General features: G+C 30.3%; 2 protein-coding genes across 2 annotated transcripts in view; one reads left to right on the top strand and one right to left on the bottom strand.

The window, feature by feature from the left end:
- Positions 1–9,556: 9,556 nt before the first annotated feature.
- LOC123694491 (knirps-related protein-like) overlaps positions 9,557–26,596 on the top strand; it is a 57,322-nt gene continuing 40,282 nt past the window's right edge. The window contains exon 1 of the mRNA XM_045639941.1: positions 9,557–9,766. The gene's annotated coding sequence lies outside the window, so the exon portion shown is untranslated. The remainder of the gene's footprint in view (positions 9,767–26,596) is intronic.
- LOC123694492 lies at positions 13,329–15,045 on the bottom strand. Its single transcript, XM_045639942.1, has 2 exons — positions 14,784–15,045; positions 13,329–14,496 (listed from the first exon to the last, which is right to left on the bottom strand). The coding sequence occupies exon 2, from the start codon at positions 14,484–14,486 to the stop codon at positions 13,848–13,850; it is 639 nt and encodes a 212-aa protein (XP_045495898.1). The 5' UTR covers positions 14,487–14,496; positions 14,784–15,045; the 3' UTR covers positions 13,329–13,847.

The raw sequence follows: 26,596 nt of genomic DNA, 5'->3' as shown, positions 1-26,596 counted from the left end.
CGCATAATGAATCATTTACAATATTTTAACCAAATTACTGAAAAATCTAAGCTCAATCCTCTATTAATTTTAATTTATGACGTTTCGCCTTTATATCTATAAACAACATAACTTACACAATAAACACATATCAATAAAAATACGTAAATGAACAAAAGCTCATACGCACAGTGCGTAAGCCACCAAAGTCGCTCACATGAAAGACTCGTGATAAATCGAGGACATTTATCTACCGCCGATTATATCAAAATATTTAAGTCGATCGCCGGATTACGTGTCGACTGTATGCTGACTTAGCTCTGGACCACAGATAATATAATACTAGTCACTTATGCTCCCCTGGTACATCGTGTAATGTTCCCATCGTTTATATGTATATGTTTGTATGTTTGTATGATTCGTTCAGATACTATTTGTACAGAATAATGATTACATGTCAAACTATTAATTCTATTTCATTTCTAAGTTATTATGAACCGTTTTCTGTACTAGTGTTTGTGAACTGATTTATATTGAAACTTTCAGGTCTTTACAGCACTTTTTGAAGGATTTTGGAGGAATTTTGAAGAGATATAGGCTTTTCTTTTACAGTTACTAAGATATATATAGATAGTAATAGTAGATAATATATCACTACATAGTATAAAACAAAGTCGCTTTCCCTGTCCCCTTGTCCCTATGTTAAATCTTTAAAACTACGCAACGGATTTTGATTCGGTTTATTTTAATAGATAGAGTGATTAAAGAGGTAGGTTTAAGTATATAATTTATTAGGTTTTAGACAAAGCGGGCGAAGCCGCGGGTGGGAAGCTAGTGGACTATAAAAGAATAGGTAATTAATTTTCCTTGTACTACCTAGGTATTTCTGTAAAGTATTATGACCTGTAAAAGCTATGATCGCCAATATAATTTGCAAAGCATGGGTATGTAAATTATGAAAAAAATCTCTACAAAAATGATAAAACGATCGACTTTACCTAGTGTTATTTACCTACCTATGCCTAAATTTTAATATGAGACGCTTTTTTTAATCTAATAAATCTCAAATATACAAGTAAATTCCGAAAAATTCTGTCTCACTAAAACATACATTAAAAATAACGTAAATTAAAAGTTCAACAACCCCGTTATTAATGAGTTTACATATTACATAATTACCTCTATAAATGGACAATCATTTGGTACGATAGCGACAAATTCTCGATCCAAAGATAACAGAACCGAACAACATAATTTGTTTAATTAATCAAACCAATATATTGTTGGACGGAAGTATTTAATGTAATCATTAAGGCTTTTGCCTTTTAAAGAACGGGGTAAATGACTCACGCCTTAATTTAATTGTAATTAAAACGATCCGCGGATTAAAGATTTAAAAATAAACGTAAGTATGAGACGAAAGGAGGATTGTATTATGGGGCTAACAAAAAACTAGCGACAAGAAACCAATAATAGGTCTAAGTGGCGTGCCAACAGTGGACGAACACAGGTTGAAAGAGAGAGAGAAGATTATGGGGCTAGTTACAATAAGAATAGGAAATAACAATAACTCATTTAGACATGCAAGTGCATATTAATCTTCACCTAGCCCAACGAACCGCCAAATGTGTTTCTTAGCGTAAAACTCGAGAACGGCTCGACCCATTCGTCTATTTATTTATTTATTTATTTTGGGCAACTTACAAAACAGACACCATTACATGATTTCAGATATAAAATAAAAGATACAATTTATGCTTCGTTAAGGCTCAAGGAAGGTCCTGGAGAGAAAACACGTAAAAGGGGCACTGGGCAGAACAACGTCTACTGGGGCAGTTAGTGTAGGTAATCGGTGACCCCTGTTAAACTTGATTTTTTCTAGGCGTCTACAAAATATAGTTCTATCTTTACTGGTTCCTAGAGGTTATTAATTTTAATAATAGCTTATAAATGTCTCATCTAACGAATGTGCAATGAAATCGCACATGCCCTAGGCTTTGTTTAAAGTTACATAAACGTTTAAATGTGCGAAATAAATCATAAATTCTTAACATTAAATGAAATTGAATCTAACGAGCGTATTATCTAATTGAATAATATTACAATCTGCGAAACGGTTGATCATAATTATTATGAAGCTACAGAGGGCTAAGGGTTAAAAGCACTTTAAAACATACGACACGATATCGTCACGTTTTTTAGGTACGACAGAGGTATTAAAATGTTTTTATTTTTCTTTTTTACAAATTCTTGTAATTGATGTGATGATATATTTTTTTTGAGACAATCTTTCTGTCTCACAATGACTGACTGGTGTAGACGTTTGTGAAAATAAATTGAAATAAATTATACTGTTTTAAAAACTCTAAGTTGGAACCCATCCAATTTTCTTAGAACTATCCAAGACCATAGGACAGCAATTTTTTCTCACAAAAGATTAATATTGAATTTATGAAATCGCAGAATCGATACTTATAATGTTACTTTAGAGTTAAAGTTAATAAAAATAAGGACCTTTTTTACTGCAATAGGTAGGTACTAAGGAAAATAATTATTATTCTGAAACGCATTTCCAAAGTATCGTGAGGCATAAAAGTCTGAGAATATTAGTGAGCAATTAATTTTTGGTACTGTCAGAGAATAATTTTGTTTCCTCGTTGTAAATTGCGCATAAATCTTCTTCACGATATTTGCGTCGTAAAGGACAATAGCTATTTATACTAAATACCAGACTATGCAGAAGGTGCGATATTTTGCTGCCTGCTATACAGAATTTCTTAAGAAATAAAAAAAACTATGCCAAAGCAATATTTTGATTCACTTTTACCTAAGTGACAGTTGAAAAACCATACAATGAACTTTTATATCAATTACTATCTACTACGTGAAACTTTGTGTATTTTAAAGTTTTAAAAATGTATTAATCTATCAAAACCATTACCTAACATAAAACCGGATGTTTTAAAACTACATCACGACTAAAATCTGCAATCGTAAAAACCCTACACGTTACAATCATCTTTCTCAAAACTAAAAATACAGTAAAACTACAAATACCGTTGTTTTATTCCCAAAAGCTCACTATTCTTAAATATTGATCCTTCGCAAAGAAGATTAGTAACCACAGGAGGCTTCTGCAAAGCTTTGTTTGGATTAGGTATTGTATTTACTTTACTAGGTCTTTTTGTAAATCTATTCCATATGTTTAAATGTAAAAAATCTAATTATAATATGTAAATACATAGGCTTTATTTTGTTTTAACTTTATATAAGGATAGTTTTACACTGTTGGTAAAAAGGACCTATTCTTAACTTAGATAATGTTAAAATTAACATTTAGTTTTATAGCATTCAATTGCTTTATAAACGAGAACTTTTTTAAAGGATAGAAAAATATTGTCCTGTTAAAGCGAAAGACACGGGTTCGAAGCCTGCCTTGTGATTGATTTTTTTCTATGTAATAAAAAAAATTCTCGCTGATTTATAAACTTCAGCATTTCAAATCAAACTGATACAATATTATTAAAAATTAAAATTAAATAATTTATAACCAAAATCCATAGGAATTGATTTCACTTGAATCATTAAAAAAACTTAAAAAGCGCTTATAAAACCGGTGGAAAAAATTCAAAACACAATACGTAAATATAAATCAAAGTACTAGGCTCACATAAATCGTATGGAGCTTCCTAAAGCATATCGTATCTGATTAACAGCTCTAAATGGAGAAATGATATCGGGATACGTGTTAATACGTGGCTCTTGGGAAGTTGGGTTCCTTAGTGTTTTTTTTTGACGAAATTCACTGGGATTACACTGGCATTTAAAAAGCAACAATAAATGATATTAAACATTTTTAATAGTACCTATCTGATATGTTTCATCGATTTGAACAGGAAAAATGAAATTTGAAAAAATGTATTTTAATATTTAAACCTACACGTTATTATGTAATTTCATTTCATTTCATTTATTTTATTAATTTATTTATTTCATTTACATTCACATTTCATAAACAATTTACACATATAGTTAATATCATAAAGTAATTTTAAAAATTATACAATAATAATAGGAGGAACTCCGGTATCTGTGGTAGTATAAACTGTGCTAAAGATACCTGCGCCCCTCCCCCCCCTCAAATAATTAAACTAGAAATGACTATATTTTTTTTTAAATTAAAGATTAAAATTAGAATAACAGAATATTAGAATTTCATTGCATTGGAGTTAAAATTACATTACATTACAATGAACATGGGTGTGCAAGAGTGAGTATGTATGGGTGTATGAATGTGTGTATGCGTTTGTGTAGAATGTGTGTGTGTGTTTTTTTTTTTTTGAAATAAAATAATGCAAGCATTTGACGTTTAAATATTATGGTTCTAACCAATACCTTAAAGCTTTACCATATCCTACAAATTTGTTTACTAAACAGCTTAACTAAAACATAACATAACAATTAAGAAGCTTACAATCCAAATATACGGAACCATATCCCAAAACGCACAGAATAAAAAAATATCCCGTTACTAAATCCCGGCCAAGTAACAACATATTTAGGTACAGGTAACGATAAACATGCCGGTACAGTCACACACGATAAATATATTAAAATTAAGACATATGAACGAGATCTAATCTCTACCACGTGATTTACGCTCCGAATAGATTTATTTTAAAAATGTCGCCTATTAGGGTACTGGGGTTGGGCTATGAACTGTGCGACTTTTTTAGGGTTTTGTCGTAATTTTAAAGGAAGGTACACTATAACAATTATCTTCTTGTAATTATTATTATTTTTAAGGTCTGCTCATGGTCTACATTACTTTGAAATTAATTCAACAAATTTTAATTTATATTCTTAGAACAATTACAATCAGAACCAGTTGGATCTGGTGAATAAAAATTTTAAAATAGATATACCAAACGTATTTTCGTGATTACTGTAGGTAGGTATTATGTTAGGTATAATAGATCATAATAGAAAAAATAACTTACTTAATAGAGTAGATACATACGTGTACATACATATTATATACGTATTTAGTATATAAATACTAGTTAAAAACATTTTTGTCTAAATTTTCATTGAAAAGTCTAGTCGTCATGATAACACACGACAAGTCGTGTCGCACAGTCGCATGTATCGTGGCCCATTTACAACTACAAACATTGCATTCTTTTTTTACATCCATAATGTATCACGCGATAATATGCGATATCTTGTTATTTAGATTACTCTGTATTTGATAGCTCTTTGTTTACATTACACTTTAAGAGAACTTTAAAACATAAGTGTAGTTTTGGAAAACTTTAATTGTTAATACATAACAAATTATTCAAACTCAAACATTATTATTAGATTATTCTAGAAGCTCTTTTGTAAAACATAGTTTACCAGTAACCACCGCACCGGTTCATAAAGCAGTTTATATAGGTACTTTATAGGGAGAAGAGCCGGACAGAAACTCTATAAAACTCTGCTCTTTTTAATTAACCGACTTCAAAAAAAGGAGGAGGTTATTAATTAACCGACTTCAAAAAAAAGGAGGAGGCCGGTATATTTTTTTTTTTTTTATGTATGTACACCGATTACTCCGAGGTTTCTGAACCGATTTACGTGATTCTTTTTAAGTTCGATGCGGGATGGTGTCGAATTGGTCCCATAAAAATTTTATTCGGATAGGCCCAGTAGTTTTTATTTTATGAGCATTTTTGTCTGTACGTATTTGTAAATTTTGCAAGTGCAAGTTTGAAGTCGGTTGTTTTTAACGCAGTTATCACTTGTTCTCCTCAATGTTACATTTCAGTTTTAAACAACACTTATTTACCGTAACCCCTAGTTATAATACAAATTCTACAAACATCGTAACTAAACAGGCGAAAGAAAATATCTAAAATCCATGTAAATGTAAAGATTGAAGTCTATTACTTAGATATTTATTAATATTCATCAGTCATCACTATACACAATTATAATTCCATGAGGACGATGACTTTAATCATTTTTGCAAAACGTCATCACGATATGAATGAAGCGATTGTAAAATTATTCACGCCATTACAAAAAAACTAAGAGATAATTCATTAATAAAAATTCAAATGTGCTTTTCAAATCACGCAATGTACCTAAACAAGAAGATATAATTGTGATAAATTTATTCGCATTGGTTGTCCAAAGCCTTAACAATGAGCTAACGGAATGTGACGTCACGGGAGGATACAGTTTGAAACGGTAAGGTCATAAAACCATTCCTTTATTACACCCATTACTTACTTTTACGTTTGCGCAAAATTTCTTTTCAGCGAAACGAGGTGTCTGCGCGTCGGCGCACTTTGTGCGAATTTTTTGCACATTTTAAACTTTTTGTGTACAACGAGTTGATGTAACAATTAATAATAAGTTGTAGAAATTGCAATAGTTTTTTAGTAATTAGGGTAAGATATTTTTATTGTCCCGTTTGTTGTTGGAGAAATTTTTGCACAATTGTCGATTTTAACGGTCATAATGTTTGTTTGTAAACAGTTATTAGCGTTTGAAGCTTTTTTTGGCACGTTTTATTAACGGTACAAGTAAATGTTTATTTTTTTTTATAAAGAAGCAGAAAGTGTAGACCTATTTATTGTATTATGTATGTTATTCTTTATAATTTTTTCTTTCATCTTTCATCGCAATGGCGTCACATCCAGAAGGCTTTAGATTTTATCTAGACACGCGGCAGCGTGTCAAGCCGAGTTCAAGCGAAGAGAACTGGCGAGCAGCAGCCGTGTGTATATTTACACGAACCATTTCGAGCCACTTTTCACCCCCTTATAACTCGAAAACTATTTAAGTTATATAAACCAAATTTGGTACATATCAAGAGGACCTCAAGATAAACAAGAACCTTAAATTTCATAATTAAAGATTAAACAGTTGCGTAGATCTAGACACGCGGCAGCGTGTCAAGCCGAGTTCAAGCGAAGAGAACTGGCGAGCAGCAGCCGTGTGTATATTTACACGAACCATTTCGAGCCACTTTTCACCCCCTTATAACTCGAAAACTATTTAAGTTATATAAACCAAATTTGGTACATATCAAGAGGACCTCAAGATAAACAAGAACCTTAAATTTCATAAATACAGATTAAACAGTTGCGTAGATATTAATATCCAAAAATCGCAATTTTTAAGACTAACTGACTTATAGACATATACAAAACCTAACCCACTTCCAGATGACCTAGAAAGTTCAAATTTTGTAATCAACTAGGTAATAGTGAGTGTACAAAGGAAAAAATCGGAAAATACTGAATTTATTTGTATTTAATTTTTTTTTCAATGACATAAATTTTGTTTGTATGGAAAAATGGAAAAGTTTAAAAAAAAAGAAAATAGTATATTCACCTTACTAGTCTTAAAAAATAGATCAAAACTAATCAGTGGCCGAAAAAAATTTTGAAATCCATCAATAAATGACTGAGATATAGATTATTGAAGTTTACATATTTTAGGACGAAACATCTGTAGATTCGAAGCGCCTCTGACATCACACTCACTCGCGCTAGTCTCGCTAGGGCGGATTACTTCGATTGCATGATTTCTTTATTCAAAACTGTTATTAAACGTAAAATAAAAGAAAATTGTAATAAAAATATTGCCTATATTGCTCATACAGTTAAAAATAATATATCATTTTACATATTCACATTTATTTATTCTTTATTTATGAGTGTTTAGTTTAGTTTTAATTTCAGTGTAAATAAATAAATAAATAAATAAATAAATAAAATCTTTATTTTGCTTTAAACATGGTATTCAATGGTGATACAATTATAATAATAAAGCACAAACATGTTTAGCCAATACAAGCATGCAAAATTAATTACCATAAATGGTGTAATGGAAGAAGGCTTCGTCGAAGGAACAAAACAGTATGAGGCTAGTTTTACATACTGTTTATATTTTGTGAGGTTCTAAAAACTAGCCTCATCAAATTATGGGATTCAATAGGTCATTAGTTGTTTGCTTTGTGAAAATAATTATATTATTCAAATTAAAAAAGTTATATTTTGGAATAAACATTGTTCTCTAAGGGAAAATAAAACAATTGAGTTTTCAGTCAACCTAAGAACTGAATACATCTTTGTAAATAAATTTCTGGACTGTCTGCAGAACTTGGCACACATTTAGATCTCATTTCTTTTTTTGGCAAATTAAGTCAACGATTGAACTCGGCTCCAATTTTTACATTTATGTTTTTGGTGGGATCAATATCTACGGCGAGCTACTAACCTTACATATAAAAAAGGTTTATTTGAAGGTCTTCTCTTATTACAAGTTTGTGATATTTTTTATATCAATGAATTTACGAAGTAGTGATGAATAAAAGTAGCGTTTAGCACGTAAAGTCGTGTTATTTATGTAAGAACTTATCTCTTACTTGAAATACATCTGAAAGTAACCTAAGTCTAGGTATAGCTAAGGAATAAAGCGGACGCATTTTACCTAATCATAATATTCATTACTAGCTGCGCTCCGCGGTTTCACCCACGTGGTTCTGCTCTTGTTGGTCTTAGTGTGATGATATATAGCTTATAGCCTTCCTCGATGAATGGGCTATCTAACACCGAAAGAATTTTTCAAATCGGACCAGTAGTTCCTGAGATTAGCGCGTTCAAACAAACAATCTCTTCAGCTTTATAGGTATAATATTAGTATAAATACATCATATAAAATACATCGTCTATAATATTATATACCAAGTAATGAGAAACGAATAATTTAGATAGGTATGTAAAATTAATAAACAATCAGTAAAGAACCCAGCTTTTATAAAATTCAATTACGAAACTATTCGCTCTATGTTACAAATAAGAATGAAATCCTTCTAATGAAATAATAGCTTTCAAAACCGGTCTAGCATTTTCGGAGATTTTTTGTTACAAAGAAGTATATTTCTTCTAAGTATAGGCAGAAAGGATAGAAATATAAATAAGCAAATACATTTCATGCCATACTAGGAATAGAATTTTTTAGTTATTTATTAGTTAGGTAGAGATATATTTAGTCTGTATCAATTAAATGTAATAGCAACATAGTAGCACAAAATTAGAAACACGTGTGAAGATTTTGATCAAGGTATCCTTTTAACACAACTCTTAGAAATAAGATGAAATATTTCAAAGCCACATGATCTTAATAACTTTCAGATAGTTTGTATTTTCTAATTTTTTTTATTTTTATTTTATTTTTATTTATTGCAATAATATGTCTACAAGGCACATTTCTTTCCCGTTTCCAGTATTCTCCATTTGTCGAATTCCAAATAATGAATCTAGGATACTTTTATGTTAAAAAATGAGTTTTAATTATATGCTTATATTATCTAAGTGTGCATATTGTATCGATAACAGTCGCATCGCTATTAACGATCATTGCAATCGTTTAACTTGAATCCCCCCTTCATATCGCACGTTAGAAGCGAGATAGAGCTACCCCGCCCGCCCAAGCGCGACAGGGACGGGTGTACGCATAGATGTTGCGTTAGCCACGCCCACCGAAAGATCAAGCGAAGTCTACACCTCCAGAGGCATTCGTGCGCGCGCGCCGATCCAAACGCACGCGTCACGTATAAATTAAATATATCACCAAAATACGCGATGTTACAGATATGTACTTTAGTGTGTGTTGTGTTAAGTGACTGATTGACAATATACTGTGGTACGGTCTGTGCTTTGACATTTTTTGTAACACTGTGTGAAGTGTATGTGGATTTTTTCGTACGCGATCACCAAAGATTAAGGTATGATTTTTTTTTATTGGCACCTTAAATTCATGAAAGATGAAAATTAGAAAAAATAATGCACAAAATCTGAGTGGCGATTAATTGAAATTCGATTAATTTTTTGAGAATAATGCGCAAGCGCAATTAGGTACAATTTTTCTTTACAAATTAAATATTTACATGTTGTATGAAAATACAATACTGCAACATACACTAAATAAATTCGCTAATCACAATCTAAAAAAGCAACAACGTATCATTTAAATATAATTATTACCTATCTTATGACAACGTTTAAAATTGTACAATTTTATAGAACACGTTTACAAAAACAAATTAGGTACTAACAACTAAACCAGTCCTAACTAAAACATACTTACTTTATTATAAAAAACAAAAAATACTCAAAAAGTAAAAGGATTCAGAGATGGAAAACTGTATAACATTTCAATTTACAAGCTCAAATTAAACAGTAAACATGACCCATATTTTGCAACTTTCATGTTATTTGTGCAAATAAAATAAACACTGCTAATTTTACGTGACCACATACCGATATATTTCACGTATGAGATATTATGAAACTGCTGAAATAGCGTATCTATGCTAATGAAAAAATCGTCAATTTTCATATCTATCTCTAGGTACTAATATTATAAATCTGAAGAGTTTGTTTGAACGCGCTAATCTCAGGAACTACTGCTCCGATTTGAAAAATTCTTTCGATGTTAGATAGCCCATTTACCGAGAAAGACTATAGGCTATATCATCACGCTAAGATAAACAAGAGCGGAGCAACGCGTGTAAAACCACGAGGCATAGCTAGTATAATAAAAATGAATCGCTAAATGTAAGCACAAAGCTCGACTGAACCGATTTCGTTAATTTTTTTTTATAATATTCCTTGAAGTACGAGGATGGTTCTTATTTAGAGAAAACATGTACCACGCGCGAAACCGGGACGGACCGCTAGTTGCTGAAACATAATATCATACGCGATATAATATAGATAAATGCATCAAGTACAGTTAAAGCATGAAATGTATGAAACAATTACATTAATAATTAATACCTTATTATCTTTTTTCTTTAAACAATGTGAGAATTAGCAAAACCCATCCAAAGTGTGATTAGTCCGTTTGTCTACAAAAGACTTCAACGGGAGTCTCTACTCGGAACTTAATAATGAAAATTAAACTCCTTCGGGAATTAATTATTTATTTTAGGTTTCTGCTTATTATCTGTTTTACCGTTAAATACAATTAATATATCTATTATAATCTCATTATTTAGTTTTAATGCAAATTAATAATTGAATAGATTATATTTTAGTAGATAATATTGTCGTAATAAAAAGTTAGCACTGTTAGCAGTTAGATATCAGAAATTTTAATTTCACATTTTAAAATTATTTAATTTAACCAGCTTTAGATTGTATATATCTATTTATCCCGAAAAATTAAGCTTTAATAAACTCGGTAGCAAATAAGGTAATTTATCGAGGCCGTGTAAAATTAACGCGGCGTAACGTGAAACAAAAAATAACATGAGAAGCCGCTTTTCATATGCAATAAAAAGGTATATTGTAATAAATATTATACAATATTTCTGCTTCTATAGCAAATTCTTACTTGAATGTTTAATTTCATAAATAACTATAAGTCGAAAACATGAAATTGTAATAATCATCGTCCAAAAAATAAATACAACTAAAATACTAACAGTATAATATATATATATATTTAAAAAAATTGATTTATATATTTAGAATCTTAAATTCATAAACCTTGCAAATATTTGTTAAAACTTATATACATATACTAAATACAATAGGATTATAATACATACACCGTTTCTATTATATACGTATTAAAAAAGCCTAATGGCTTAGTGGACAGCCTCTGTATTACGTATTCGAATCCGTAGATTAAATATATTTTCAGATCATACTATCTCTTTCCTAAAAGTTAACGCTAATCTTAAGTAATCCATAACTGCACAGATTAAAACAACAACTGATTATGTCCTAGATAAACATCTTAAAATCCTTACTTAAGATAAAATGAAACCCATCCTTTATAGATTTAATACATAATCTACTTAGGAGGAGAATCCTTCTTCATAACTAGGATGAGGTATTAAACATAAAACACTTATTGGCTTAGACATCATTATACATTAAAGAAACAAAATATTCAGGTCAACATTACTATAAAACGTCCTTACACTGCGTGTATCACTAAAAAAATCGACAATAACCAAAGGACATGCATACATGACCTCCTTTATTACGTTCAATTGAACAATTGACCATTATGTTCATAATATTGTGAGTTTTTAATAACACAATGCAATAAAAGTATTGTATAATCGCGTGTGAAATAATCCCACGGACTAAAGAGCAAAAACTGTCTTTGGAGTCAGGCTTCTGGAATACAATGACGATTGTCTAAAACCTAGATAGGGTTCATTTTGATAATCGCCAGCCGTTAGACTGTATTCGTACTTTAACTTTAGTGAAATATGGATTTGCAGATATGGGTTAGAGTCAGAACTATGACTCTAACCCATCTGTATATATTATATACATTGATTTTTTTATATGAAGTTCTCATCTAGGTATGTGTTGTCAAACCTAAGATAAAGTTTTTAGTAATACCTAGGAATTAAATTGTTCACAAGATACGTTCCTTTTTGTAGGTAGGTAGGTAATTTATATTAAATAACTATAATATACCTACCTATAACCATACCATACCATAGAATACAATTAGTAGTAACTATTACCTACCTCTCATAGTTGGCTTGCTTTTTCTATAAACACACAGAAGTAATTCACCATCAAATTATATTTAACAAATATTTTATCACCTGCACGTGCTATCGTGACCTAATTCCACACTTTATACACACGATACTAACATTTAAATGCGAAGGAATAAGAAACACATTCCCATAACGCAATTTGACCATAAAAAGGTTCTATGTTGACCTCAACGCGTGACACATTGACAACTTTAACAAAACACTCATTTTCGTTTAAGACCATCATGCATCCATCATAGTCAACTTAAAGAGCCTAATTGTTTCGTGCCTTCAAATATCATTAGAGTCGTTAATATTTTTTATTATATAACTGATAATTTAGAAACTCTACATTAAGTTACAATTAGGATAACTAATGCTAAGAATACCTACCTACCTATCTTTTTGAAAGATTTATGAAGCATTATTTTCTGAAATAAGCTCTTTATAATAGCTGAAGGGATTAAAAAATAAAACCAAAACTATAATATTTGTAATAATTTAAACTATATTTTGTATAAATAGGATTTTCTTTTTTGTAATCCTCCTTGTGGTTTAAACTGGCAAAAAAGTATCGTTAACTTTAAGTAATTATATTTGTGTCGTTTATAATAATATATTGATCATACCACCATACAGTAACCTTACGTACCTACAAATTACTTTGAGTTACAATTACAAATTTAAGGTTATATTAAAATTAGGTTGTTTTTGCTGTTATTACAAAATCAAATTATAAATAGAATATTACATAATATGTGATAATTTAAAATTATTACCGTAAAGTGGGGTTATTTGGTACAAAATTTATCGAAAAAAATATATTGTAACGAAGTATGTACATCTAATCCTATTTTGATATTTGTTTTTGACAGATTCTACAGTGATATACCACTGGCTAGCACTGCCAACCCTATAAGGATTAAAATACCAAAGATATTATTTTTTAAAAGTGCTGTTCCAATTATCGCAACATGGGGATTTTTTGGAATTTGATACAGATTGTTCTTTTGTTTCAAAAGATTTTGGAAACTTTTGATTTGAGCAAGTTAAGCGATATTCGGAATTACGATACGGTAAATGACCTTTTAAAATAATAGAGCTCTTGTTCTTTTACGTTGTTACAATCCAGTTACTTTCCGAATGAAAGTTTACCATATGAATAGAGTGCCACTATATTTGGGGATATTTGGAATTAGTATAGTCATTCGTTGGAACTTTAGTTGGCAAATGTAGGATATATTTGGAATAATTTAAGGGGAAGTCAACACAAAAAATAAAAAAATCAGTACTTTTATAATATATTTTCTGGATATTTGCACCCTCTTTTATATATATAATTTTTATTTCCGGGGTCATCCGTCAAATTAGTTTCGTCATAGTTAATTATACAATCTTCAGCAACACCTTCAACTATTTTTCCATAATTTTCAAAAAAGGCATCTATATCTTGTGGCGTAAATCTTGCTCGATCACTAGAAATATTTGCAGATTTGCGATTTGAAATTTGTGACTTATATCTTAAAAGAAAATTACGGGCCCAATCCACCCCGGGCATATTGTCTTTAAGCCCATATACTTTTTTACCAATCTTATTAAGGTATTTCTGGGCAAAAATACGGAGATCAGTCGAATCAAATGGAAAGCCCCACTCGCCTACTACTAAAATAAATTTAACAAAAATTCTCTCCTCTTCAGGTGAAAATAAGGTCGGATGACCAGCCTTCTCTTGCGAGCAGTTGATATTCCTAGTTTTTCTACTCAGGGTACTCTTTGGCACACCGTACGTATTCGCTGCATCTGTAAGACTCATTCTTCCTTCTTTTACACTATTGATGGCGGCTTGTAAGTTTTCCGGTTGGTAGTTCTGATACAGTAAATGTGACTTTCCATTTCTTATATTTGAATATTTTCTAGTGTATGTTCGAACCATGGTTTTAAAACTGAAACAAAAATGCAGTCAACATACCCTTAAATACAAAAAAAATGTACTACTTGGTACTAGGGGCTATTTGGTACATCATTCATACTCCGAGTAAAATAATAACCAGACATAGAAGGGGCTATTTGGAATTTCGTTTCAAATAGCCTCAAAACTGTTTCAAAAAGCCCCATTTAGAAAAAGATAAAAAATAAAGTGTTTATAACCTCTTCAGAAAAAGCCGGCAATAAGCATTGAAATCACAACAAAACACAATATGATAAATGACAAATATTATATTCAACTTACCTCCAAAATTTTGTTGTAAATAAACAAAAGTAAGACACCCATAAATTTAGCACAATTTTTTACTTTTTTTAAACAATCATTTTGCGACACACGCAATGCGTTTATAACCTCAAAATTTTGTCTCGTACTACTGCTTTAGTATTAGTGTTGCCAGATGATAAAAATAATATTCTATTGGTAGAAAAAAATAAAATATCAGTTCTTAAATATTTTATTTCTGAAGTTTTAATTAACCCCATGGTTTCCAAAATACCCCACTTTACGGTACTACATTTTCGCCAAATTTTCATACTCATAACAAACAGAATAAGCGATAAGAATTAATAAAAATAAAACTGTTCTATATAAAACACGAATCATTTATCTTTCATTCGTATTCTAGATTCCTTTTAGCTAAAGAAAATAACCTAATAGGAGTCGTACTGTGTTCATAATGCTAAGGTATTTTCCGCCAACGGTGTAAAAAGCAATCATTTACCACACGAACAAAAAAACATGTCGATCACTGTCTCTATATAGTATATTTAATCGATCTAGTTTATTCAACGAACTACGCCATCTATGGAGAATAAAAATCATTAATTAAGAACCTATTTGATTTATGTCAGAAATACACTAATCCCATACCCAATTAAAAATCAGACAAACACGGACATTCAAATAGCTAGTAAAATTCTTATTTATTATTCTAACTAGCGGTCCGCCCCGGCTTCGCCCGTGCTACATATATACGTTTTCTCTACATAAGAACTTTACAAATAAAATAAAATTATTTACGTTTACTCAGCATTTTTTTCTGTATCACGGATGCAAAGGATTAAGTTTTAATGACTATAATAATTATAAGTACATTTTTTGCTCTGACATTTGAATATTTAGAATGAAGTAATAAATAGTTTCATGGTAACTTCACCAAAATTAATTTATCTTACGATTACTCAATTAAACCCACTTGAATACAGTATAAGTAATTTATAAAATATGAGAAAAAATGCCCCTCATCTTTATGTACTACCTATATTATTCAAGGACAGATTTTTTATGTAGTTAATTGTCATGAGTACCTAAATGCAACATCATGAACTTGTTGGTACTATATAATGGACATCGAAATATTTTAATATCTCTAAATCAAATGCAAGATTAATTTCTAAGCTCTTAATATGAAGCTTTCTTCTTTTAAGGACATCTTTTAAAATTTTAGAAAAAACCTAATTAAAACGACTCATTACATAATAGAAATCAACAACAATCAACAATCAAATCAAATCAAATTTATTTATTATATATGTATATAGTTTCTGTTTCATTTTAAGTGAACTTAACTAACACTCAGTTATCTTCAAAATAATTAAACTATAACGACCAACATAGTATCTCTAGTAGACATCATTATTATTATGAAAAAAAGACTTATTTTCAAGTTCATCCAATAATATCCAACGTCTAACTCTAGTTCTCACGGGTAATGCTCTGAACATCATAATCATGTACCGTTCACACTCGATTCGTTTTACTTACTCGGGAAAATATAGATATTAAATACATTTGCTCTTGAAATCGGTTTGTAATTGTTTCTCATTAATGTAGTAAAGGTAATAGGTTATATCCATACTAATATTATAAATGCGAAAGTAACTCTGTCTGTCTGTCTGTCTGTTACTCAATCACGCCTTAACTACTGAACCAATTTGCATGAAATTTGGATGAGATATTTTGATACCTGAGAAAGAACATAGGCAACTTATTACCCCGGGACATAGAATAGGTTTTATCCCGGAAATCCCACGGGAACGGGAACCATGCGGGCTTTTCTTTCAATGCGCGGGCGAAGCCGCGGGTGGATAGCTAGTAATGAATAATTATTAACATTGGAATGATTATAGAAAAGCAATTTAGGAATGAATTAAAATGTATATAGAGCGAGTAGCTAACCTGCCGCTACAGGACACTCTTAACTCTATAAGGGCCGATTTTTCAATGCTTGGATAAAACTTATTCGTCGAATGATGTATAAAACTACCATTTTAAAAACGTATTCTAATTGCCCGTATTTGACAGTTTACGTGACATTTTAATATTATCGTGTAATACTTTATTGGACGGTTACGATATATCCAAGCATTGAAAAATCGGCCCTTAGTCAAAGTTCTCAACTCTAGGTTTATAATAATAAAATAATAAAGAGCAATTGCAATAGGTTTATAGTTAACAAAATATTCTCCAACCTACCAAAGATACGCAAAAAACGTTATTAAAATCGATCACGCTGTTCCAAGGGAACTTATTTACAAACAAAATTATATTATATACAACCCTATGTTTTTTGATTAGTTATAATTTATAAATAACCCATAGTAATAAAAAATTAATATATACCTGCCTACTATAGTTATCGTAGTAGGTACAAATTATAAATTAAATAATACATTTTTTGAAGAGATTTATGAAATATTTGCGACGTCTTTTCTAGGATGATAATTTTATTATTGAAAAGTATACATTGTACATAAAAAATCATTTATGACCGTATGTAAAAATATTCGTTTAAATATTTAAAAGAACAAAAACCAGCACTTCCTGACCCAGCATTTAATAAATTTTAAATTGACGCCTAAAAGTTTGATAATCTATTATTAATTTTCGATATAAATAGTGATTTAGATGCACACGAGCTATTTTGAATCTATTATGTATTATACTTATGTAAACATATTTTTAAATTTTTGTTTGAAAATTATACAAATATAGGTATTTTATCAACCAATTTACAATCAAAGGTTACATTGATAAATATAATTAATTATTAAACATACAAAATCATAATTTAATGATGGTTTTTGAATTCTTATAAAATGGTAATGCATCATTTTAAAAGTCATATTTCACAATAATTTTAATTTATAATATTACTAAGGCAGATCTTTAAGAATCTTACCTAATATTCTAATCTATTCTAATATTTTAATACTGAACCGATTACAATGAAATTTAGCACACATATAGAGGGTAACTTGGATTAACACATAGGATAGTTTTTATCCCGGAAATCCCACGGGAACGGGAACTATGCGGGTTTTCCTTTGCAAACGCGGGCGAAGCCGCGGGCGGAAATCTAGTAACATATAAATTAGATTCGTAACTACCTGCTACTGTTAAAATAACAAAAACTTACCTACTTAATAATTTGAAAATTATATTAAATGTCAGACTCTAAAAAAGAAGAGATAGGTTACATTTCAGATAATAATATTACGTAGCTAAAATAAAGATTTTCAATAAAGATAAATTACATTTACATTTAAAATAAAGATTAAGAGTTCTTTAAAATATATTACAGAGATCGGTATATATTTTTAATACCGTTTTCCCGTTTTACCGTGCCTTCAAACACAGAACCTTAAATTGTTCCGGGTTGTTCGAAATGTAACGTATCAAAGACTACAACTTCATTCGGATTCGATCGTGAGCGCTGTTGAGGTTACATTGGCTATTCGGCCTATGTATCGATGGTTAAGGCCTTTTTAGCAGGACGACTAATGCGACAAAATTTCATTTGCATCACATAGTTTACTGTTGCGACTTGCGACTCAAGACTAAAATTACAAAAAATTTAAATGAACACTTATTCTTATTCAATTAGATTCGGTGACAAATACAAAATTAGTTATTAATGAGAGACATATAAAAGGATAAGCCATCGCGTTCATTGCTCTATATTTTATGTTTTGCATAATTTGCATATGTGCTTTATAATTAATTAAGACCTTCTTTTAAAAGAAGAGCTACCTATAAAAATGATAGATTACCTACTTTTTGTATAAAATGGCGCAAATAAAAACTATATTCCTTATCTTCCATTAGCTATTATTTCAAATTAATATGTTTTTATCAATAGTCTATGTTGTGTCGTATGTCATTGTGTTTCTTCCCTGTTCAACTTGCTGCGATTTTGCGATTTTCCCATCGCGTCGCAGAACTGCACATGGCCTTATCTTGTAGAGAGACGACATTCTTGTTTACGACGCGAAAGCACTTACATTTTATTGGGTTTTCGTGATGTCTCCAATCCATAACCGTCGTTTATCAAACTATAGACATTTAGTTTACCAAATTCGTAAACAATTTCAGTGTATGAATAATTTTATAGACTTGTAATGTTCGAATTCGATTCATATATGATTTTTAAACCTTGACCAATTCTGATTTTAATGAAAACATTTGACCTCATAAATATATTATTTAAATTTTAATAAAGTAATCCATTAGTACAGTAATTAATCTATTTATTTTCTAAATTTGTGTATGTGTGTGTAATTCATATTCCCTATATTTTAACCCTTTAATACATTGCCTTCTTTTTGTTCAATCAGCTTTTTAGACAGAAATATATCCAGAACTAAAAAAATATTTACAACGCTTGTTATAAATACAATCGAATGTCGTTTTTGGACATTGTTATAAAAATATTATAAGTAGTAAATATGTATCTATTATATTGTAGACACATCAAATAGATAATAAATCATATAACAATAAAACAATCAATTTGTATTTACCGTTTGAAAGTATTAAATACAAACGAATACCATTACATAACGGATTGAAAAATTAATTATTTTCACTCACATATATTAAGTAGCTGGCAATCATTCATTATGGGATCATTTAACTGCTATTAATTTTAATTAACTTGGACCTTATATTTGTTGTGTGGTGCAAGTTATAAATGGAAGCGTTGCTGAAATAGAGATCGATTTAATATTTATTCTCGGAGATCATAGACTTAGTTTAGAAATTAAAGACTTTTTAACGGATTTTAAACGCGATTTATTCATTATATTATTTTCCCGACGTTTCGAACACTTTACAGCGAGCGTGGTCACGGGGAGACTGGACATAGACTTAGTTTCTTACTTTCAAAGTAAAGGTTTCTTTTTCTTGTAGAGTAATCGGGTATAAACAATATGAATTTGTTAATGTCTTATTGATTTATAAACGACTTAGTTGACATTTGTTTTTTGATGAGTAACCACATATTAATACCATGTTTACAATCTAAGATATTATTTTGAAACTATAATTCAAGGAAAGCAGATGTTATTAAGTTTTTCAAGTAGCCACATTTATAGATACAAGAACTACAAACATACACAAATATCAACTAAGCAACATGTAACATAAAGATCTTCCAAAAGCTCAACACTCATAGCGCACCTACGATGATTTCTATCAATCGGTTCGCATGACCCCTTACAACACACGATCTCTAATTACAAGCCACGACAACTTACTATTACCGTTGGCGAAATTACAACACGAACTAAAACATCCCAAAACCATTTAATCTCATATTTCATGAACAAAAAAAGCAAGTGCCGATATTTAATTTGTCAATGTTGCGATGACATGTCGTTATTACGCGCGCCATTTTTGAGAAATCCTCTTCGAGTGGTGTAACGGAGCCGATTTAAATGTCAAGTAAGTACAGTTCGGTGAAGTCGTGTTGGTTTTGAGCGTATAATAATCGAAATTACAATGCATTTTGTTACACGATATGTGTACAATACAATTTTGAGGATATTGGAGTGACATTGTAGCGTAAATATTTTGAAGGATAAGTTATGATAGCTTCTAGTACGTGTTTGCTCGTGCTTGTCTCGCGTGACAGTGTTTACTTAATTACTAGAATCTCCAAAACTAAACCTTCGATTTTGTGGCAAAAAGTTTTCTATATTCTTCTCCATTTGAGACAGTTCAAGTGGAAATGTAACCACTATATATGTATTGCATGACTGTACCTATGTTTGAAACTATGTAAGGAACACGTGTAGGTAGTTAATAAAAGCAGACATGTTAATATTTAATTAAATATTTAGCAGGTACATTCACAAAATGCATGGTGAAAATTTGTGAGTGGATTTAGCTTTTTCCAATTCTTCTCAGTAGATATTATATTACGAATCATTAATTTTATCATTGATAACTATGCGAATCCAAATATTAAGTGCATCCGATGAATTAAATACGCAGATTTAATACTCTAAGCGGTCACTTTCTACATTATAATTAAACACATAGAATAATAGCCGTGGGTCATAAAATTATTGCCTTTTAACTTAAAGCGGCGCCGTTAAGTCTATGTAGACAAATTATTTACAATGCGCGATAAAATTTTAATTACATTTATCGTATCGAATATAAAATGTAGTGACTTTTAAAATACCAGCTACGTTTTACTATCAACTTCCGATAAGCATAATTAGTACATTTAATTTGGCTCTATATTTTATTAACCGTGACATAATAAATCTTCAACATAATTTATATTTAAATATGAAGATAGATCACTTATGTCCACTTAATTACTTAACAAAAACTTTAATTGTTAAATACTTTAGTGTTAAATACTCAACACTTAGAATACAATTAATTTTAAATAATATATTTCTCTTATACGATTTATACAGTTCATATCAAAAATATTAGCAAACAATCTACACGCACGCGTTTACACTGTACCACCAAAATATCGTGTCGTAAACGTTTTATCGCATGTAAAAGTCCCCACACGTAATAAGTAGCCATAACTCGGGTGACATTTGCTATAGAATTTTGATTTTACGACCGTCGTGTCGTTCATTCCGTGATTGATTTTCACAAATAACACCTGAACACATTGTACTGTCAATCTTTTAAGATTATGCTTATGTTCTGAGTGATTTCTATTTTGTGTATCCGTTTATTGATTGTGAAATTTGCGAGTCGCGATGTTTCAAAACGCATTACGTAGTCGTATCGGATGGTGTGAAAGGCTTTATTTCTTAGTACGTATCTAATTGATTGATTTGATAAAGGATACATGAAATATGATACATGATAATGAATGTAAATAATTGAGAAACTTTAAGGACAAATCTAATTTTTCAAAATCAATTAGATATACAAATGTATAATCTACTAAACTTTTAGATATACCTTCTTATATACAGGTAGCTACCTATTTGATATGAAATTCATTGAGACTTAGGGTTCGATTTCCACAATACATAAACTATAACAACACAATTTAAATCTATACATATAATAAATCTGTAGAAGGGTCAATTCTGTACATTGAAAATATTGAAAAAATAAATAGCAGGGGGTGTTACTGGATCGATACCAAACCCAAATATGTGATTAAAAAAATTTTTGTCTGTCTGTCTGTCTGTCTGTCTGTCTGTCTGTCTGTCTGTCTGTATGTGAAGGCATCACGTGAAAACTAGCGGTTCGATTTCGATGAAACTTGGTATAATTATACCTTATTATCCTGGGCGTAAAATAGGATACTTTTATCCTGGAAAAATACGTAGAAAAAAAATAATCTTAATTATTCAGTTTTATCCATAGACGTTGTTCCGTAGAACCGCGAACACACGTTGCGTATTATTATAGGCCTAGCCGTATTTGGGAATTGGGTCCAATAGATATTTATAAGATTTTATTGTCAGAGGTACCTACTCAAAATGGAGAAATAAACCAATTCGCGTGGATACGCGAAGACCGACATCCGCGCGGACGGAGTCGCGGGCGGAAGCTAGTCAACAATAAAAACATTGTTATTATGAAACAAGCATACTTAATTTATTCTAACCATAAAGACACCTATAGTAATTAAAATTCATTCAAAAGTAATCCATTTTTCCCACAACGCAGTCATTGAGCAGAAAATGCACTAATTAACAAAACAATGCTGTAATTATGCGCACGCGACGCGACCGACACGGCTGCGATGTGACTTCAAGATCAAGGTGTTTACTGTTTATAAAAAAATAATGTTTTCAGTGATATGGTTCTATGGAATTCCCTTAATGTGGTTTACCGGTTAGGTGCTTTGGAATTCCATTTTTAGAACGTGAACTAATAATTAATATAGACGTAGTTATCTACGCGCAATATATTCATGTAAGTTATTTATTTCACAAATAACATTAGGTATAATGAGCAAAAATAGATAATATAATATACCACGTCCTTTTTTTTCGCTACCTGCAATAAAGTTTTAAAATATCGTATTTTTGTATCATATTGGCTCAAATCTTTTATTCAAATCCGATGACAATCAGTCAAGTTAACTAAGCATGCACTTGAATCCTTTTAATTTCAAAACTACTGAACTTGATAGCTTTTTTCCAAGCGACGCTACGGTGCCGACGCGTGCGCAGCCCGTGGATAATTGCGCCAAGATCAAGGTTGTGTCGTGCGGTCTAAATTGCACAATGTAGCGATATTATTTACCTAATAATATAATTAGTGCTTTAATTAAAGTTATCTGTGGTGCACTGTTATAAACATTTTTATGTAATAATAACAATTTAAAAAATATTGTAATAAAGGACCAAAACATGAAAGTTGTTATAGTTTTTAAATTAAGTCCTAAATAAAATTTAGATATATAAAAATATCTAGACGTAAGAAAAAAATAAAATTGCAAATTTTAAATACATATTATTGGGGTAGTTTTGTGCTACAATATATTGTAGGTATTTGCTGGATACCTAATATACTGTTATATAATATACTTTTCAGGTGCGATGTGAGGTTCAATTTTTGTACCCAAAGATATCTAACTCTTTTATTTTGTAATAAGCAATAAACATAATTATCCTTAAAATCTTATAAATTGTACCACAATCGAGTCGAGCCCGTGAGAACTAGAGCGGTAACTTTTTACTCTTTCTTATTGCATATTACTTAACACACGTGCTGTATTTGAGATTAAAGGTCAAACGCCTTTCAAAGGTCACCATTGAAAATTTAAAAATTACCTCTTCGCGTTTATCTCTTTCGTAACTAACACAACAACGCTATCAAAAATGGTGTAACAATTTTGAACTATTAGAACGAACATGCAAAATTAAATGTATGTATACATATGCAAAAACATTTATGGAAATTAAAATTAATTTTATAATTAAAAATCATATAGTAGGTACCTACGTCTGCCTCATATTCCATAGGGAACATAGGACTTCAGTTTGACATTTATTAGACAAATATTATTTTTATTTGTACTTTCGGCAAAAAAGCGCAGGTTAAAAAAACAAATTTTTCAAAGAACTTTTTTAGAAAAGTTTTTTGATTTTTCGTCACTCATTGCTAATCGTTTTGTTTGGCTCTTTTATTATCTCATTATGATTCTATCGAGTGTATGTGAGTTTGTTTATTGCTTAAGATTTTAAAGTTGCACATTCGTGTAAGTTTTCGTCATTTTATCACTTGATTTTAGATCCGAGTAAATACACGTGTGGTAGTGGTAATAACTGTCAAATGAGCAGTTTATTATTTAGTTCTTAGTTTCCGCCCGCGGTTTCGCCCGCTTTGTCTAATACCTAATAAATTAGGTACTAAAGCCTTCGTTGAGAATCACTCTATGTATTAAAAAAAACCGCATCAAAATTCGTTGAGTAGTTTAAAAGATTTAAGCATACATAGGGACATAGGGACATGTATAGTGATAGTGATAATAATTCGCTATGAAAAAACTTCAATAAGACGAAAACTCAAGAGCATCTAGGGTAGTAGGAATAAAGTATCGTTATAACTTATATCTATATTAAAATAAGTAGGTAATTATATGTAACTATTGAATACATTTTTTTAAACTGTCACAGTTCAGCTATTTATATTCCAAGCCGAAAAACACGTCTATACATAATTATGTATGTAGGTATGTACCTACAACCAAATTCTTTTCACATTCGTCGTGGGCTATTAAATCGGGATTTAAATCCGTTAATCTCATTAGCTGGTAAGTGTAATTCTCTACTTTCCAAAATAACTAGTCCCAAAATTATCACATATTCAAACCAAACATATCCAAAACGTAATAATTAGCGCTTGTAACATAAATACCTCCTACTCTTTCATTAACACTATTAACATTGATGGAGTTATCCCACCCAGAGATTAGGTTAAGCACTGTTGGAGGAGACAATTATTGGATGGGTTACCGTTGTGATCGTGCAAGTAGTTTTTGCTATGGTTGTGTATGTTATATTATGTAATTTTAATCGAAAGCAGCAGATTTAATTTAGAATTAAACTAGCTTTCCTCCCGCTGCTTCGCTCGCGTTTTCAAAGAAAAACCCGCATAGTTCCCGTTCCCGTGGGATTTCCGGGATAAAATCTATCCTATGTGTTAATACAAGGTACCCTCTATATGTGTGCTAAATTTCATCGTAATCGGTTCAGTAGTTTATCCGTGAAAACCATACATACATAATTACAAACCTTTCCTCTATAATATAATATTAGCACAGATCACAGAACTATGAATATTAGTATAGATTAGGTACTTATGCTGCAAAATATTTAAATATCTAATGATTTTTTTCTGCACACGGTACTTACATCCAACTTGATATTTTCACATTATTTGAATAAAGTTCAACCACTATTTAAACAAAGATTGCAATAATTGATATAACACCATAAAAATAATATTTGGCTACATAGCCAATCGCGTGTACAGACAGCATAAAAATCATACCGTGAAAATTATTAAAAAAATTGTTAATAATCTCAATTGCTTTATTGTTTGAGAATCGAATGATGTTTGTTTAAAAATTCTACGGTAATTATTGGAACTTGAACACTGGGAATCGGGTCATTGATTTTGTAACTTTTATAGCACTTATATGCTTTTAAAGTTATTCAAATAAGTCTTAGATTATGGTCCTTCATCTTAGCTTAATTTGATAGAATTCTTTTAAAATTATGTTGGTAGATATGTGTAATATGCATTTTTTTTTTGTATTGTTTGTCATAATTTTTTTTTGTGAATAAATGAATGATAAACGCGATATTTAATAGCGCGATGTATTTATTTTATTATAAAATGTTTATAATACTCGTATAAATGAAATGAAACACTTTAATTTATGATTAATTTCCAAATTTTTTAAATCTTACCTTACAGCCTGACCGTACAAATCTATATCTGATGACCTTTAATAATGGACCTTAGCAATTATGTAATAAAACCCATATTTACATAAGCACAAAGTGTATCTGAACCTCCATCTTTTTAATTTGTTAATATCTATACACTATTTCGAGATGAAAGATAATATTTATATTGTTCTATCGGCCTAGTTGATTGTGCTTTATTGTTTTTTATATTGATTTGATTTGTTTTTACGCTCTTTATAGGTATCATTTTCTTTATTACTCCATTAGAATGAATAGCTTAAAACAAATAAGTACGGTCGGGAAATATTCTTCTATCTGTAAACAAATTTATTATTTTTACATATACCTAATTTCAGAATCGGTTATATTCAGTTGTTTTCTTTTTCATAACCAGTTCATAACTTAAGCAAATATAAAAACAACACCATAGTAGATAACTTTTACCACAACAATATCACAAAGCGAAGTGCTTGTTAGCATCTTTTCAGTGATATATAAAAAGTAAAAGTGGAACATACGTAAGTGATAAACAAATTAGGTGAAACTTTCACGTTTTGACAGTTCAAGTGGCGCGCGCTATGTCACAAGTGAGAGATCCTAAGTGGTTCGGAAAACAATGCCAGTTTAAAGTAGGCTATTATTTTATTATTTTAAATTATACTCAAATGAACATCACTCACATTATTTGAAAAATTTTAGAAGTGCCAAAAAATTATATTGATTTTATGTGTAAGAAGCATAAAGCTTCCTTGCTGGTGCTTTTCTAAAATATAACTAAATGATCAATCAATTTTATTATATTTTAGAAAAGCACCAGCAAGCAAGATTAGTAAAATGTAAATACTTGTTTTAATTATA

This window comes from Colias croceus, chromosome 9, assembly GCF_905220415.1.
Source record: "Colias croceus chromosome 9, ilColCroc2.1".
Taxonomy (NCBI): domain Eukaryota; kingdom Metazoa; phylum Arthropoda; class Insecta; order Lepidoptera; family Pieridae; genus Colias; species Colias croceus.
This window is presented reverse-complemented; position numbering and strand designations above follow the sequence as displayed.